The 18341-nt window shown below is 48.7% G+C and overlaps 1 protein-coding gene across 1 annotated transcript in view; it reads left to right on the forward strand.

The window, feature by feature from the left end:
- The window catches only part of MYO18B (myosin XVIIIB), a 244040-nt gene that overhangs the window by 53936 nt on the left and 171763 nt on the right, over positions 1–18341 (forward strand). The window contains exons 13-17 of the mRNA XM_033098254.1: positions 6694–6867; positions 9852–9942; positions 12312–12504; positions 15801–15881; positions 17933–18080. Of these exons, the coding sequence (XP_032954145.1) occupies positions 6694–6867; positions 9852–9942; positions 12312–12504; positions 15801–15881; positions 17933–18080 (687 nt within the window). The remainder of the gene's footprint in view (positions 1–6693; positions 6868–9851; positions 9943–12311; positions 12505–15800; positions 15882–17932; positions 18081–18341) is intronic.

Genomic DNA, 18341 nt, shown 5'->3' on the forward strand with positions numbered 1-18341 from the left:
TTCCAGCCCCCCACCCCAAGGTACCTGACACCTTCTAGCTGAGGTCTCCCTGATAACTCTGTTCCTCAGCTCAGAACACCTGCTCAGGGGATACTCCCAGGCAGCTTCACGTCCAATGTCTTGTTTTATCCTCAAAACGACCCTCTGGGAGGAGAGCTACCCATCTTACAGATACAGAAACTGAGACTCAAAGAGGTGAGATCAAATTAGTTCAGGAGTGAAAAGAAAAGAGAGAGAGAGAAGGGGACGTGGAAAGGAAGGGAAAGGAAGAAAGGAGAGAAGAAAAAAATGAGGGAGGAGAGAAGGAGGAAGGAAAGGATGAGGAGGGAGGGCGGGGGAAAAAGGAGGCTGCCCTCTTCTTGTAAATTCCCATACTCAAGGGAATTGGCATACTCAAGGCTCTGAGAAGTCCTGCAGGAAAGAAGCCCATTTTGCTGGGTTCAATCTGATGCTGCCCCAACTGGTGTGTCCAGCAAGCCCTCTTTTTGCAGAACACCTGCTTATGTTCCTCAGAGCCCTGGGAGTGCTCTATGTCTGTCTGTCCAACTGTTAGGGGGTGGGCAGGGGATTCCTATTGGAATATGAGCAACTCAGCAGCAATTTATAGACGACTGGTTGGCCAGGCTTTACACGGAGCACTGACTATGCAGATGGGCGAAGGCCCTGGGAGATGGAAACTTTCTCCCAGACAGACAGGTGAAACAACATCCAGGTTTGTGGGGCTGCATGGCACCGCAGGGCAGTGGGAACAGGCAGGAAGATACTTAAAGTTCTGGCCTCTGAGAGGGTCACATTTTCCACGGTCCCAACAATAGAACTTTGTTGGATGTGCCTGGGCAGAAATCTGAATGTGATCGTAATTATGAGAGTTGACCCTCATTGGGAAGATCCTGTGTTAATATAACCTCATTGAGGCTTCACAGAACTCCATGGAGGTAGATTCCCATTTTACAGAGGAGGAAACTGAGGCTCAAAGAAGTGACACGACTTGCCCAACATCACACAGCTTTAAGTGGTGGAGGTGGGATTTGAACTTGGGCAGTCTGTCTCCGGAGTGCTGCCTTTTGTGTGTGTGTGTGTGTGTGTGTGTGTGTGTGTGGCATCTACAGTCTTTTAGACTTATCTCCTCACTGCATGTGGTCCCCTTCCTCACAGGCCTCCGAAGTGTACACCTCAGTGTGAGGAAATACGAACCCGATGCACCAGCGTTAGAAATAAGTCACATAACGTTCAGTAATTCAGCAACGGCACGGCTATTGTTGGAAGGATAAATAACTTGGTTATTAATAAATGCAGGAGGCCATGGTAATTGAGAGCAATTAAACTCATGGTGCACAGGGGAAAAACAGTCATGTTAGTTTTTCCCCTCTCTCTTTGTATTGAGCTTAAAGAGGAAAACCTGCCTCTGCAGGTAGAGGTGAGCAGTTTAGAAACGGAAGTTCCATTGCTTTTCCTTGCTCCTTTCTTTTTTTTTTTTCTCTCTCTCATTTCTCCTTTGTTCCTTCTCTCAATTCAAATCCTAGCCTGCCTCTTACCGACCGTGGGCACGTGACTCAGGTAAGTCAGTTTGGCCAGGTCACCTGGTTAGTTGAGGGCACTTTCAGGTAGCATTCTGAGGCCAAATAAGTCTGAACAGAACTTCCCCTTTTTGGAGATTCCTAAGATATATACATCAAAGGCTCTGATAAGGCCTGCAGTTAAGAAACGTATTTCACCAAGCAATGACCACGTCGATACAATACAGGATTCATTTTTTCCCACTGATACTGATGAACATTCCACAGAATGACCACTATGAGGAGCCCCTTTGGGAAACTGAACTCCAGCTGTGTGGCCCCTCTGCCCTGCTCCAGACCCCTTCTGCCACCCAGAGAGTTTCAAACTCCTAGTTCTGCCCTTGGTAGTACATGAACTGGAGCCAGGCCTCACCCCAGATATACAGATGGCTTCTGAGGAATAGAAAAAAAACAAAAACAAAGAAAGAGTAGTGAGCCGAAACCTTGGCTCCCTTTCAGACAACCTTCTCTTGGCCTCAATAATTGAAGGGAAAATCAAATCACGCTCTGGTAAATGTGGTCAGCTTCTGAAGCCCTCTCTGATCCCTCACACCTTCAATGGGTGCAGCTGCTGGAACAGGAAGGGGTGTGAGGAAGGGAAGTGGGGAAGGAAGGCAGCCACAAAGGACGAATTACCAAGCCCACTACCGCTATGGGAAACTGAGGTGCAATCCTGCTGGGAACCTCTGGGAGGCAGTATAGAGCACACGCCCTGAGTCATCCCATCTAGAGGGATGACTGTTGAGGGCTGGGGACAACACTTGCAACCTGTCCTGCGCGTGAGCAAAGTGCCAGTATGAAAGAATGCCCTCAGCAGTCAGAAGCACGGGAAAGACCAAGGAGATACATGCTGGAGCAGTGAGCTCTGCACAGGTCTGCCCCACCACGTAGCCATCTGAAGTCTGTCCCTGTTTCCTTTTGACTTGACCTGCAGCCATGTATATACTTAAGCTGAGTCTAAGACGGTGTATATGGAGGTACCAGAGCCACCCCTAGCCCCATACCACGGGGGGTGAGGGGACCTAGATTCAACTTGTAGATCAGTCATTTACGTGCTGTGTGACGTAGGGCAGGGCAGTATCCTTTTCTCTATTTCAGTAGCCTCTACGATAAAACCAGGCTTCACAACAGTTAGCCCGCAGACCTTGCAAGGCAGCTGGGAGATCAGCCAATGTCGCACAACCACCCGGGGATCCCTCTCAGTGTGGACACACGCAGGCATGGAGAGGTGCACAGACCACTTGTCACTAAGAATCATAATCGAATTGGTATCAGTGCAAATACTTTTTAAATGTGGAACAGATTCAAGAGTGGGAGGTCCTATCATACATGCGTTGTGTTTATATAAATCCAGCTACACCCGTGGAGGGAAATGTGAGGCTAGTGGTGAGAGAGAACATATTTTTTTCATGTGACATGGCGCCTAAAGGGAAGCCGCCCATTTTCACTGGTGTTGCACTGGAGAGAAAGCTGGGTGTGCTGGGCTTGTGGAAATGTGCTGCCATACTGTACGTTATAAGTAATGTGAGAGGTTCTCAAGGGTAATTTGAAGGGCACTTGGTTTTTCAACTTAGAGTCTGACTTTGGAATGATGCCCCCTTTTGAGAGGAGGCCCCTTCACACAGAGCCGTGGTTAGGGTACTGAGCGCTGGAGTCAGGAGGCCTGAGTTCAAATCCTGCCTCGCTGCTTACCAGCTGCATGACCCTAGAAATCACCCGCTCTGAGGCTCCGTTTTCTCCTAAGTCAAGTGGGGGTGTTAATACCGACGTCACAGGGCTGCAGGGAGGGTTAAATGAGGCACTGGGGGTTCAGTGCTCAGCTCACTGCCTGGCACGGGGCAGGTGGACAGGACATGCTACTGGCTAATATGAGGGTATTAAGGTCGCTTTTGGAAAACGGTTGGGCATTTGCTTTGTGCTTCTTTTTTTCTGGGTGGGTGAGATAGAGAAGGGGTGCCAGGGAGTTTCCTATAGGTCACCATCCATCTCCAGCGTGAGGCTTGCAGACAAAGTACAGGATCCCCAGATCGCATGTGTAAAGCCCACTGCAGAGCCAAACCGTGTCTAAACAATGAGGAACCCATGGGATGGATTCTGTGCACTGACCAGCCTTTGGCAGAGCGGGGAGCAGAGGGTCCACGTTTCCGCAAAGCTCCCTGTGTGCCTCCTGGACTTTACCAGCTGAGTGGTGCTCAGAGCACTTGGAAATATCCCCTGAAGTCAGGCAGGATTTAGAGCGTCTAGCCGAGCCCGTTCACTGTTCCTCTTTTCAGAAACAGCCTTGTCAGTTCCCTTTGTGACTTTTCTCAGCTCTGTGGGGCTACGGAAGGTCCCTGCAGGTGGAGTGTGGGAGACCATTTTGGAGCATGGCAGTGGAGGGGTGATGGGGCAGGAGACGGAGAGGACACCGCCTGCCTAGTCGGTTACCGCTTGTTTAATTCACTTTCAACCCCCAGCACAGGAAGAAGAAAGTCTCATTCAGGGCTAATAGCCTTTAATGCCTTCCTCTAATACATGCTCGATTCCCTTTTTAACAAAAAGAGAGCAGACCTCAGGCTCCTAGGTAACTGTACCTAATTAGATTCTAATGGTATTTCTGTGCTCATATTGTATTTATTTCTACTTTCTATTTGTGACAAATGGTGATGGGGTTGGATCACACCCTGGCCCCCGTACACGGAGGGCAAGGAGGGACTGAAGAAAGAGGCAGGCCATTCCAGATTGGTAGGTGGCTGCTATAACAAACAAGGGGACCTACCAAGCGGGCTTGTCTTGGGCGACCTTAAGATAAGTCGATTTCTGTACCCGCCTGCTAGAATCTTAAAAGTTTATACAGCAGCCCTACCAGGGTTCAGTCACGTATTCAGTCCAGATGGTCTCACCAACACCTTACTCTCTCAAGGCTGCCTCCTTGAAACAGCTCCTGGTGTGGGGACAGTGGGCAGAAGGTATATTCCAAGGACAGAAGGGGGGGTGGGGATGGGTGAGGGGGTGGGGAGGAGCCCCTGATTGCAGGTCCAGCTCAACGGCTGTCACGTCCTCTCAATGACTTCCTCCAACAAATGGGTTCTCATTAAAGATAGTGCTTTAACCTTTCCTTTCACAATGTGTTTATTTATGTGGAAAAGGTAAGTGAGTCCATTTAAAAGAATGTCTTACCTAGGGTGACAAGGACATGGCCAAGTTCCTCCAGGTGGTATTGGAAGGATTGACTTGGGGGGACATAGCAGTTCTTCCGCTGAGTGTCAGTCTGAAGCTGGTGACTGCTTTGAGTCAGTGTTCTCATTTATAAAATGGAAACGATAACACTGCTTTCTCGGACGCTCGTGAAGGCTTAATGATGATGATGATGATAGCTAATGACCACTCGCGTGTGTTGAGCTTTTTCCACGTGTCACACCGGGAACTCGAACACAGACTTTTTGACTCCGCGAGTCATGCGGTGAACAAAGATGACGTGTTGAACAAAATGGGGTCAGTGAGTGGTCACTGTTCTGTCACCCCCATCAGTATCACCTTCTTCAGCCTTTTTGAAAGTGGCGGGACATTTTTTATGAGCGTGTCCCCTCTCTGGGTCTCAGTTTCATCATCTGTACAAGGGGAACAATCTGTAACATGGAGAAAATCAGATGTGTTCTCATGGGGATCCGTCTGAGTCACTGGCGATGAGAGGACCTCCAGAAGCAGTGGCTCTGTGTGACCCCTCCGTGACCGAGGCCAGAGCTCCCCCTCTGTGGGTGGTGTCAAAATCCCAGATAAAGATTTTTGTCCAAATTTGCCAATGTTGCCTTAAACCAGGAGATTCTTTAAGATGTCCGCTTGAAGAATTGGGCCCTCGTGCTCTCTTGCTGATGGACTGTGAAATCTTTGTTGGCAGTTGTGGTTCTTATTTCAAAGAAGGAAACACTTTATGGGGAAGATGAGATATGGGAGAAAATTATTTAAGGAGGACAAAGTTATTGGTTTTAATAAATCATTTGTTTTTTACTTGGACTACAAAATTAGTATGCGACCCCTGTAGGAAAATGTTTAAAATACAAAATCCCCCTGCCCACCTGTGATTGTTAATATTTATTAGTTTTTATAGCAGTTTAGAGTGATATGCACAGCGAACCTCACACCATGGTGTGGTTTCTAGTTTCTTTTCACTTAACATTTGACTGTAAGATTGTCCATATCGTACAGTGTCTTTGTTGCTGATCTGAAACGGCCTTTTAATAGTCCATAGAGTGGTTCCCATGGCTTCTTCAACCTTATCTGGTTACTCAGCTCCCCTCCTTACATACCAGCCACCTGGCCTTCTTGGCACTTCTCTACCACACCACGCTCATTTCTGCCTCAGGACCTTTGCACGGCCTTTCCCTTCTACCTCTAGAGCTCTTCCTGTTTCTTTCTGTGATCAGCTCCCTCTCACCTTTTATAACCCACTTCAAGTATCCCATTCTAAGATGCTATAGATCCATAGCAACTCCCCCCATTTTTCTTGATCTCAGCACCCTCTCTTATTTTCTCATTAAAGAAAAAAAAATAACTGTCCTTTTATCACCTGCAATCATCTTGCTTATTATTTGCTTACTTGTTTATTGTCTCTGTCCCTCGATAGACCGTAAGCTCCCTGAGGACAGGCACCTTGTCCGTCTTGCCCGTCACTGACTTCCCAGTGACCAACACAGGGTCTGGCACATAGTAGGAGCTCAATAAATGTGTATAGAATAAATGGATGGCTGGTTAGGTGGTTGGCTGTGTGGCTGGGTGGGTAGTTGATTGGCCAGGTAGGTGGGCGGGTGGATGGGTGGACGGATAGATAAGTGAATATGTGGGTAGATAAATCATACTTTGACTAACCATTCCCCAATTCCATGCTTAGAATGTCCCCCATGATATTTTTAATGGCTTTCAAGCAGTGAACAATGCCAATGGTAAGGAACTAACCATTCCCAAGAGATAAACACGTCTGTTGGGAAACCTGAGCCCTGCTCAGGGGCCATCTGCTAGGGACCCAGGCCCGGGCCGTTGTTCAGGCTCCTGCTGAGGGTGGGTGGCTGCAGGGTGAGAGGTGGCGAGAGTCTGCCCAGGCCCTCTGCCTCTGCACCCCATGTCTAGGACCTCACCGCCATTCTTTTTGTCCCTCACACAGTGGGCCGGAAGCAGTTCATGCGGTTTGAGTGGGCAAATCACGCGGCAGAGGCCCTGGGCTGTGACTATGAGGAGCTGAACACAGCCACCTTCAAGCACCACCTGCGACAGATCATTGAGCAAGTGACACATGGGCCCAGCCGACGGGACCTTATGGACGAAGAGACCAACTCAGGTGCCGCAGCACTGCCTCTCTCGGTGGGCCAGCCCCTGGGGACATACCAGCATTTCGTCACCCATTCATGAAGGATTTCCTGAGGGTCTACGATATACAGACCTTCTAGATGCCAGGGAAGCCACGGTGGGCGGAAATGGACGTGGACAGGGCTCTTCCCTGCACGGAGCTTATGGTCAAATAGTTAGCTCTCTCCGCTCACCGTGAAGGCGGCTGAAAGCCAGGAGGGGGCCCTGTGCCACGGAGAGGGGACACTGCAGAAAGATAAATAGGCCAAGATGCTGGAGCAGCGAAGAGGACAGTAGGAGATGAGGTTGGAGAGCAAGGTCAGGGGTCAGCTCATGCACCAGTCTGTAAACCAGGGTTTCTTATTCTCAGACCGATGAGAAGCCAGGGAGGGGGCATAAGCAGGGGAACGGCATGGTTTGACTTGTTCTTCATGAAGCATACCCTGGAGGAAGATTGGGCAATGAGTGGGAGACGGGAGGGCACCTGGGAACTTTATAAAAGTCACCTGGTGAGATGGTGGTGTTCGGACGAGGGAAGTGGTGGCAGAGGTAAACGAGGTGCACGTATGCAAGGTCTAGTTTACAACCAGAGATGACAGCATGGGTCCGGGTGCAAAGTGAGGGACCAGGATGGCTTCTAGGATTTTGCCCCGAGCAGCTGAAGGAATGGGGATACTTTGAAATGATGTGGGAAGAACAGGAGGGCTTTGTACTCTACCTGCAAAGTGGGGTCTGCTGAACCAGACGGTTTGGCTGCAGAAGGTGAGGGCGGAGGAAACTCTTGGAAGCCAGGGGTCCTTGAGAACTCCCTAAGAGCAGCTCTCCTGCAGACCATGGAGTCTGGGATTAGTGGGGAGCATTGTTTTGAACTGTGGTTTTCGTGCCCAATCTCTTAGAGGCCCCGTGGGTCCTCAGAGACGCTCCACCTTCTAGGGACGTCAGCTTGATGGCTAATGTCACTTGAATTCCACTGGCCTTTTATTTTTTCTTCTAGGCCAGCTGTGAGCTGTTGTCTGCTTATGGTTACACCTCCTCTCGGACACACACACGCACCCCACATGCACAGACATGTGCACACATGTACACAACCACTCATAGCACACACATGTGCACAGATACTGCACACGCACATGTGCACGCATACACAGACACACGTACACACTGCTTTGTGAGGCTGAGCCAACCTCTCAGGCTGAGGTCTCCAGGGTAGATGTTAAGCAGGCAAGGGGACCAGCAGGTTTAGAAGAGATGCTGGGAGGCTGTGGGTTGCCTAGCAACGGCCCAGGTTGGGGGTGGAATTAAAGGAAGGATAGGAAATGCTTTGGGGCTGCAGCTGGCTGCTTGGAATGTGCAAGCAGGACGATTTCTCCCAGCAAGCAGAGCGCCTGCACATTTGGAAACTGTTTTCGATTCTGTGGGTGGAACCAAAACCTCAGGGTCAGGATTTGTGATGTGACACCCTTACCCCACGCCCACTCTTCACTCCTCTTTGTTCAGTGCGCCCTAATCAAAGCTGGTTACTGTAATGGGACCAGAAAGTGTGTGTGTGTGTGTGTGTGTGTGTGTGTGTGTGTGTGTGTGTGTGTGTGTTTAAATAAAATTGAGACCACAATTGTAATAATAGTTTTGCAACCTTTTTTACAATGTCCTCCTAACATTGTAGGTAGGCACATTTCCACCTCATTCAGAATTCTTCCGTGCCTGATTATCAGCATTCTTTTGTACGGATGGATTACAAATTATCTAACCCATTAGCTACCACTGGATATTGAAGTTGTTTCGAAAAAGTGATTTTTGCCGATTTAATCAACAATTGGGAAAATGTGTACCCAGAAATCGTTGTTTCTCTGAATATTTCATTAGACCAAAAGCCTAAGAGTAAAATTATTAAGTCCAAGTATATGAACATTTTATGGCTTCTGATATAAAATAGTCAAATTTCCCTCCAGAAAGAGGAAACAACAAGCATTTATGGAGTACCTACTATGTGTCAGGCACTGGGGACTCGGGAGCCAACAAACCCAGAGACCGTCCCAATTCTCAGGGCACTCCCTGTGTGATGGGGAAGACACAGGTTAACCAAATAACCACACAAGTCAAGATACGCTGTGGTCAGTGCCGTAAGAGCAGGGTAAATTCCTCCTTCTGTGTCTGGTTTATTTCACTTAGTGTACCGTCCTTGAAGTTCATCCATGTTGTAGCAAAGGGCACATTTGAATAACGTACTATGTGACCCCACTAATATCAAAAATCTAAAGTTGTCAAACTCATAAATGCAGAAAGTAGAATGGTGGCTACCAGGGGCTGGAGGGAAGGGAAAAATGGGAGGTACTGATCAGAGGGTAGAGAGTTTCCCTTATGCAGGATGAACAAATCCGGGCATGTAGGGGAAAAATTAGATGGATGAGGTGATCGGTAGATGAGAAAGTGTACTGCACAGCATAGTACCTATAGTTAACAGTGATGCGTCGCATACTGAAAAGTTTTTATAAGTTAAATCTCATGTTAGCTGTTCTTATCTCTCACACACATGGAGGGAGGGAGAAAATTTTTAGAGGTGATGGTTATATTTATGGTGGTGTATACTTACCAAACTCATCAGGATGTATACAAGAAATAGATAGGTATAGCTTTTTGTATGTCAATCGTACTTCAATTAAAAAAAATAAACAAGGTAGAGCTGGACATTGGCCTATTGGGATGGTGGTCAAGGCAGGCTTCCCTGAGGAGGTGACATTGGGCTGAGCTCTGAGGGATAAGCAGGAGAGCACGAGAGAGAAGGAAGGGCCAGGTTACGCCGGAGGTCCTGATACGACACTTGGACTGGGTCGTAAGAACACGGGTGTGCAATTTCAGTAGGGGGGGATGTGTGTGAGGGAGGGGGCTTGTCTAAGGCCACTGTCATACCTCTGGGGTGGTGTCTCAGGCACAGTCCTGACTACACGATGCCAACCCTTTTCCTCTTTCCCCCTCCAGGGCTCAAAATGACGGGCGTTGAGTGTGTGGAGGGGATGGCCTCAGGCCTGTACCAAGAGCTCTTTGCCGCCGTGGTCTCACTCATCAACAGGTAACTGCAGCCATTCTCGGGCACAAAGTCGGCCTCTTTTTTCTTTTAATTTTTTATTGGGGAGTATTGGGGAACAGTATGTTTTTCCAGGGCCCATCAGCTCCAAGTCGTTGTCCTTTAATCTAGTGTGGAAGGCGCAGCTCAGATTGAAGATTGCTGTTTTCAATCTTTAGTTGCAGGGGGCGCAGCTCACCATCCCATGTGGGAATTGAACCGGCAACCTTGTTGTTGACAGCCAGCGTTCTAACCAACTGAGCCATCCGGCCGTCCCTCTGGCAGCTCAGCAGCAGCTTGTTGTCTTCAATCTAGTTGGGGAGGGTGCAGCTCACTGGCCCATGTGGGAATTGAACCGGCAACCCTGTTGTTCAGAGCTCGCGCTCTAACCAACTGAGCCATCCAGACACCCCAAAAGTCAGCCTCTTTGCAGGTGCATGAATGAGCCCAGGCATGGGGCAGTTTAGCAGAGTGGGTTTTTTTTGAGCTGCATAGTGCTGGATTGAAATTCCACCTGGCCCACCCACTGGCTTTGTGACACTGGCAAATCAATTCACCTCTCTGATCTCCCCTCTGCATTTGTACAGTAGCTCCACCTTCCAGAATCATTGCAAGGATAAAAAGAGATCATGTAATTAAATAAGTGTTCCTACTCGTGATCATGAAATACCAACAATGAAAGCTAACAATTTGGGGACATCTACTAAGGTCCAGGGCCGGCACTAATTGTTTAACTCATCTCGCATCATTTAATACTCACATCAGCCCATTGTACAGATGAGGTAACTAAGACAGAGAGGTGGAGCTGGGATGCAAACACAATGCTGTACTTCCCCCTTGTACCTTCAGGTTTCCCTGAATAACCCATCACTTTGCTGTCCTCCATTTATTTTTCTAAAATTTCCTGCTGGCAATAGGAAGCAACCCAGGGAGAATTTCAGAGTGGGTCAGGATGAGTCTCTGAAGTATGTCTACATGGCTGTAGGCACTGGGGCCCCTGTTTTCTATCAGAATGAGTGAGCTCTGAGCCCGGCCTTGGAAATCTTTAGGCAATTCTAGTGGGGTGTACCCAGAAAGCAGGCAAGTGCCTCCCTCCTCTGGGAAAGCGGGAGGCGTAATTAGGCTTCCAACATCCTGTGAAGGGGATGAAGCTGGCGCATAGCAACAGAGCAGCTGGGGTCCTCCAATGTCACCAGGACACAGAATCCACTCCTCTTTTGCTGCTGGAGTAATTACCATCGGAGACCACAGACACGTAATCTAGAAACCAAGGGGGATCATGTGCGCTTAGAGGAAGGAGTGCTGGGGCTGGCAAATGAACTGCTGGCAGAGGAAGCTGCCTCAGCCCGTGGAAGGCCGTGGCTTCTTGGTTTCGTTCTTGGAGCCACATCTGTATAATGCGTGCATTGGTGAGAACGATACCCACCGCCACCATTCATGAGCACCTAGTAGGCCTCTGACTTTCCGAGCGTTCACTGACTTGATTTCACACGTGACTATGTAGTGGCTGATCTCATTGGCCCCATTGTACAGGTGGAAAACCTTGGCAAGTAACGGGGAGGAGCTAAGGTTCAGACTCAGGGCCCTTCAAAGTGTCCGCTGATCATGCTAATGAGAGTAACAGCGGATAGTTTACTGAGCACTTTCCATGTGGCCAAGCTCATGTTCACATTCACCTCTCCAGCAGCCCTCTGAGTTTGGCTCCATCATTAACCCTTTCATGACTGGCTCAGAGAGATTAGGCGGTTCTCCCAAGACACACAGCCCCTCCGTTGCCGAGCGAGGGTTGAAGCCACAGGTGTCTCCCAAGTCCCTTAACTCCTGCATTTTGAGGTGAATAATCCCTCCTCTGTCCACCCCGATAGATTCATCAAGAGGATCCGAAGAGGTGATGGCTTGAAAAAACTTTGTGAACTGAGGCACTGAACAAAATTGTTTTTCTATTGCGATGTGTCGCTAAGAAAGAAAACGAGGCTCTAGTCCTAACTTTATAGCCAATTTGCCATGCGACTTTCAGCAAGTCATTTCTCCACTCTGGGCCTGGTGGGGAGAGAACATTCCCTGAAGGCCTGCTGTGTCCGTGGGAGGCGCTTGCCATTCTTGAACTCCTTCAATGCTTACAGCAGCCCCTGGGTTCACCGTACTCATCCCTACCATCATTTGACAGTTGGGGAAATCAATGCTCAGAGAGATTAATAAACTTACCCCAGGTCACACAGCCTGTACGTGGGGAGCCTAGTTTTGAAAGTAGATCACCCAACCCACCCAGCATGCTGCTTCCATTTCTCCATCTCTGTGATGGGGGAGGGGCAGGCTTGGACCAGTGGGGCTCTAAGATTCCATGTCGTCTCAAGGCCTCATTCCTCTCTTCCCAGATCCTTCTCCTCCCATCACCTCTCCCTGGCCTCCATAATGGTGGTGGACTCTCCAGGCTTTCAAAACCCACGGCACCAGGGCAAGGAGCGGGCCGCCACCTTCGAGGAGCTGTGCCACAATTATATTCACGAGCGCCTGCAGCTGCTTTTCTACCAGCGGACCTTCGTCTCCACACTGGAGAGATACCGACAGGTATGGCTGGGCGGGAGCGAGGTCCTCCCCAGGGATCAGCAGAGGGTCTGAGGCCAGACAGGGTTGGGGTCTGGTCCTCTAATAACCTTTGGCTGCATCCTGTTTGGCCCACCCCTGAACAAAACCCTCACTCCCGGCCTGGCTCCCCAGGCCTCTGCTGCTCCTCCATTTCCCTCTGCTTCCCAGCCTTCATCCATGGCTCCTGCACCCTCCAGTCTAGAAACACCAGGAAACTTGGGGCTCCCCAGGCCTTGCTCTCCTAGCTGTCCCTTCTTTGGGATGACCTGGTCCTCCTTGCCCACTTCACCTAAGCGAATTCTTCTTCAACCTGGGAAGCCCTTCATGCTGTGTTGTTGGGTGCAAATGGTGGGGTTGCACTTTGGATCGTGACGTGGCAATATTTAGCAACATGAGAGACGCAATTCCCCATCTAGGAGGCACCCTGAAGAAACTATGTGTAGAAACCAGGAAACACGGACAGTCATGTTCCTGCCAGCCCTTCTTTTCTCATTTGAAAAAAAAAAAAGTTTACGTTGAAATACAACACGTATATAAGAAAAGAGCATAAATCAGAAGTGTGCATGCAACGCAATGGATTTTTCCACACAAACTCATGCCTCTACCCTGCAGTTGAAAAGTACAACATTGTCAGCACCCCAGATATCTGCTCCCTCCTTCTTCCCCAAAGGGGACCCCTTTGACTCCAGCAAGTGCTGATGGCAAAATATTAAAAATGACCATATCATTTTTCAGTATGTAATGGCTATTGAAATTATTGTCATTTCTTTGGTTGGAGCCCACACAGCAATAAACATGAAAGCAGTAACAGGGATAAACCTCAAAGAAATGACATTGATAAGACCTGGGGTTTGAGTCTAACTCTGTCACTGATTGGCTGTGTGGTCTTAGGAAAGTCTCTCACCCTCTCTGATCCTTGAGATTGCTTCACATGTAAAATAGAAATACCAACACTCCTGCGGCAGGTACCATTCACCACAATAATGCTACCTAATAAAGTACCCCAACCACAGCAGCTTTAAAAATAACCTTTTGTTATTACTTATCAGTCTCTGGGTTACCTGGGAGGCTCTTTTGGTCTTGCCTGGGAGAGCTCTGTGGTCAGACACAAGTCAGGTAGATGGCTCTGATGGTCTTTGCTGGCCATGGTCTCTCTATTGTGTCTGGGAGTCAGCTGGCCATGAGCTGATCCAGGCAGGCCCTGGCTAGGATGACTCATCGGGAGGATGACTCATCGCTCCAGGAATGTCCAGTCCGCCATCTGGTTAGCCCAGACAGGTCTCATGGCCTTGGCAGGGTTCCAAGAGAGCGAGCAGACGTGTGCAGGGCCTAGACTTGGAGCTGGCAGTGTCACTTCTGCTGTATTCTCTGGGTCACAGCAAGTCCAGTGCTGAGCCCTGACACAAGGGGTGGTGAAACAGGTTCCACTTCTCGATGGGAGAAGCTGCAATATCTCTGTGCAGAGAGCGTGGATACAGGGATGGGGAGAGATTGGGGGTTATTTTTATAGTCGTTTTTACCACGCTGCCTAACGGGGCTATTTTGAGCATTGAATGAAGTCAGAGAGAAAGTGCCTGATCTATTAGGTATTCAATAGGTGGTCACAGCGATCATATTTTCCCCGGACTATTTCACTTATTTCTGATGATCAAAGTCATACATGTTCTTTGTTAAAAATCTGGGAAGTGAATATAAGCGTCAGCTGCAGAAAACACAATCTCCTTAGCCCCACCACCCAGAGGCAACCTCTGTTACCACTTTCTGTATTTTATACCAGTCATCTCTCCATATCTTGTCTTCTCTACAGATTTCGGATCCTTCTGTGTACCCAATTTTGCCCTCTGCTGTGTTCCGCCCAGCATTATGTTATTCACATTTCCTCGCTCCATTTACAACTCTCAGTAGCCATGCATTTTAGTGGTGATGTCTTTTTGTATCCCAACTCTCCTTCGGACATTTAGGTGATTTCTGTGATGAAGCCATTATAAACAACACTGTGGTGAATATCTTTGTGCATAGTGCTATCTGGAGCTGGTTACTTTTATATGGCAAATAATATAGATTCTGCGTGCTCCCTCCAGCACCCAACACTCAGCCCAGCACCTACTAGGTACTCATTAAATATTGGAAAAGTTAGGAATGAATTATCAGTTCCTAATAAAGCTCTCACCATGATTTCTGACAACCCTGCAGGTTGAACAAAAACAGGTGTTATTGGGCTGTTTGGTCTACAACCTTCCTTCTCACACAAAGGCTAAGGGGTGAAGAGAGACAAACAAACAAACAACTTGATTAAAAAATGGTCCAAGGACTTGAACTGACATTTCTCTGAAAAAGATACACAAGTGGCCGTTAAGCACATGAAAAGATGCTCAACCTCACTAATTCAGGGAAATGCAAATCGAAACAATTTGAGATACTACTTTACCCCATTAGAATGGTTACTATAAAAAAAAACAAACCCAGAAAATAACAAGTGTAGGGGAGGATGCAGAGAAATTGGAAAGCTTGTGCATAGCTGATGGGAAGAGAAAATGGCACAGCTGCTATGGAAAACAGTATGGCATTTTCTCAAAAGTTAAAAATAGAATTACTATATGGTACAGCAATTCCACTTCTGGGTATCTACCCAAAAGAACTGAAAGCAAGATCTTGAAAAGATATTTGTACACCCATGGTCGTAGCAACATTACTCACAGTAGTCCAAAGGTAGAGCAACCCAAGTGTCCATCACAGATGAATGGAAACAAAATGCGGTCTATCCATATAGTGGAATATTATGCAGCCATAAAAGGAAGGAAATTCTGACACACGCTACAACATGCATGAACCTTGAGGACATTATGCTGAGTGAAATAAGCCAGTCACAGAAGGACAAACGCTGTGTAATTCCATTCATATGAGATACTTAGAGGATCCAATTCATAGAGACAGAAAGTGTATGGTGGTTGCCAGGGGCTGGGGGAGGAAGGAGATGCGGAATTGTTGTTTAATGCGTGCAGAGGTTTAGTTTTGCAAGATGAAAAAAACATCTGGAGATGGGTGGTGGTGATGGTTGCACAACAGTGTGAATGTACTTAATGCTACTGAACTCTATACACTTAAAAATGGTTCAGATGGTAAATTTTATGTTACGTATGTTTTACCATAATTAAAAGGAACAATTTAAAAAAGGCTAAGGGGTATGAAAAGTCCTCACTTCTCTTTCCTCCGCCAGAAGTTTTCCACCCTGTTCAGCTCATGGAAGGAACTAACGTTGAATTTCTGTGACTTTCCAGGAAGGAATTCCTGTGCAGTTTGAGCTCCCGGAGCCATCCCTGGGGACCACAGTGGCCCTTATGGATCAGACTCCTTCCCAGGTAACACAGGGCCCAGCAAACCAAGACTCTCAGATACCATGAGGCCTTTTTACTGAAACACTAGCGGATTTGAGCCTTTAAGCTACTAGTTGTCTCTCTGTACCTCTGAATCACCCAGGGATTGTTAAAAACACTGACATTTTGGACGTAGTCCCAAATTTTGCATTGATTGGTCTGGGGGTGTGACCTGGGCAATGAATATTTAAATGCTCTTGGGGTGAGAACTACCTTCTGCATTCTGTCTGAATCTATGTCTTAGAATGCGCTCACACCTGGGAGCTGATGGGGGATCAGGACCAGTGCCCACTAGCCTGCAGCCACTTTTACCCGGAAAGGTCAGGTGTTCAGAGGAAAGTGCTGTGCCCGGCAGAGACAGGGAGCAGAGGGACCAATGGGGGATGGAGAATGGGGGAAATCTTAGATCCAGGCCCCTGACCTCCCTTGGTGGTAGACAGGCTTTAATTTGGGGGTATCTGAGTCTTTGCCTCACTTTCTCCACCCTGAGAACCTGTTTTGCTGACCCTAGACCTGCTCCTCTACTCAACCCTTTCCCAGAAGTGCCATGGACCTCTTCATTCAACTTGCCAGGCTTAGGTCCAATCTTGGTGACCTTTGGCATGTCACTTGACTTCTCCAAGACTCAGTTTTCTCATTACCCCAAAGGGAACGATCATATCCCCTAGGGTTGTCATGAATGTCAGTGAGATCGGGCACGTAAAGCACCTGGCAGGCTGCTCGGCACACAGGTGTCCTGCAGGCCTCGTTTCTTCTGCCATTTAACAGCACAGGCTGCCCTTTTCCTCATTCCTCGTCTCCTGTCAGCCAGGGGTGGTTTCTGAGGCTTCTTCTGGCTCACCATGAGTTATACTTTCCCTGCAAAGCTCCCTGGTCTGTGAGCCCTGCCGGCCATCACCTGTTATGCGTCTTCTGGGCACCTTTCGATGGTTCCCCCTCCCTGTCACGTTTCCTTACCTGGAAAGGGCAGCCCTGAAGGGACGACCCAGGCAGTGTGAGGAGGGGAGAGCCACGGGGTCCCCAGATGCCTGGGCGTGGCTGGGCACGGCTGCCTTCTGAGCACGGGCTGCTTGTCGATTTCAACCCCAGTAAAGAAGTCCCCGGTGAAGACTCGGGATTCCTGGGATGCACTTCCCGTTCTGCCCCTGTGTCTCTCCATGTGATCCTGGACATGACCGTTTTCCTGTCTGGGCCTCTGAGGAGTGTGGACCGAGATTTCCGAGATAGGGTGTCCAGCTGTCCTGGTTTGCCAGGGGCTTCGCTAGCTTTCCCACTGAAGTCCTCACGTCAGTTCCTGTCAACAAGGGAAGTTGGTCCCTGTACACATCACGTTTCCTCCGAAACCCCTCAGCGTCAGTACTGGTTATGCCAACTCATGATGGGCCCTAGGGTGAGCCTTCAACCCCCCAGGCCTGTCAGTTTCCCACGTGCAAAATTGCAGCATTAGTTAGATGGTCTCTGAAGCTCAGAGCTAGATTTAAAATTCTCTGTCTGTGCCATGGAACCAAATTCACCTTCTCCTCTGAAACCTTATTTGACACTTTTTATCCTGCTCAAGATTTTAGTTTAAAAAAACACCAAGACTTCAAAGAGAGAGTGATGCAGATACAATGAATCCTTTCATGTTTGGCTGTGCACAAATACACCCGACTGCCTGTGTGTATCTAGAATTATGTCATTTACACAGTGCTCTCCCCTGTGAAATCCTCACACAGTCCTCTGAAGGAGGTCTTTTCAGTCTCCATTTCACATTAAGAGGAAACCAGACTCAGAGGTGCAGTGAGCTGCCCAAGGTCACATAGGAAGTGAGGAGAGAGGCAGGCTTTGGACCCCTGGGACTGAGAGGCTATTAGAGTTTTGTGGTTTTAACACTGAGAGTCTGGGGTGAGTAGGAGCATGGATTTGACAGTTCCTTTGAGTCCCTGCCTGGAGGCCTGGGACTGAGATCCCCAGACTCCCATAGGTAGGAAGAAAAGCCCGGGCCTGGCCTCTGTGAGGGATCGGGGCCTCTCAGTGTATCCTGGATCTCCCACCAGGTCCGCTTACCAGTTGGAGGAGGTGCTGAGGATGCCAAGGGCCTTTTCTGGGTCCTGGATGAGGAGGTTCGGGTGGAGGGCTCCAGTGACACTGTGGTGCTCGAGCGTCTCTGTGCAGCCTTCGAGAAGAAAGGAGCTGGGGCCGAAGGTAAGGGAGGAAGGAGGAGAAGGGCACTGACTTCAGCCCGGGAGTTGGAGTCTGTCCTTGTCCGCTGTAGGAAAAGCCCTGACGAGGACAGCACAGGGTGGCCGCTGAGTGCAGAAATGTCTGCGTGTGTGTGCCAGTGTGTGCTTTCATTCATTCATGTGTTCATTCATTCATGTGGCCAACAAATGCAGCTACTTTGTGCTGGGTACCGTGTTACAGAGTGGTGAACCAGCCTGGTGTGGCCCCTAATTCTGGTTGAAG

Source organism: Rhinolophus ferrumequinum, chromosome 25, assembly GCF_004115265.2.
Source record: "Rhinolophus ferrumequinum isolate MPI-CBG mRhiFer1 chromosome 25, mRhiFer1_v1.p, whole genome shotgun sequence".
Classification (NCBI taxonomy): domain Eukaryota; kingdom Metazoa; phylum Chordata; class Mammalia; order Chiroptera; family Rhinolophidae; genus Rhinolophus; species Rhinolophus ferrumequinum.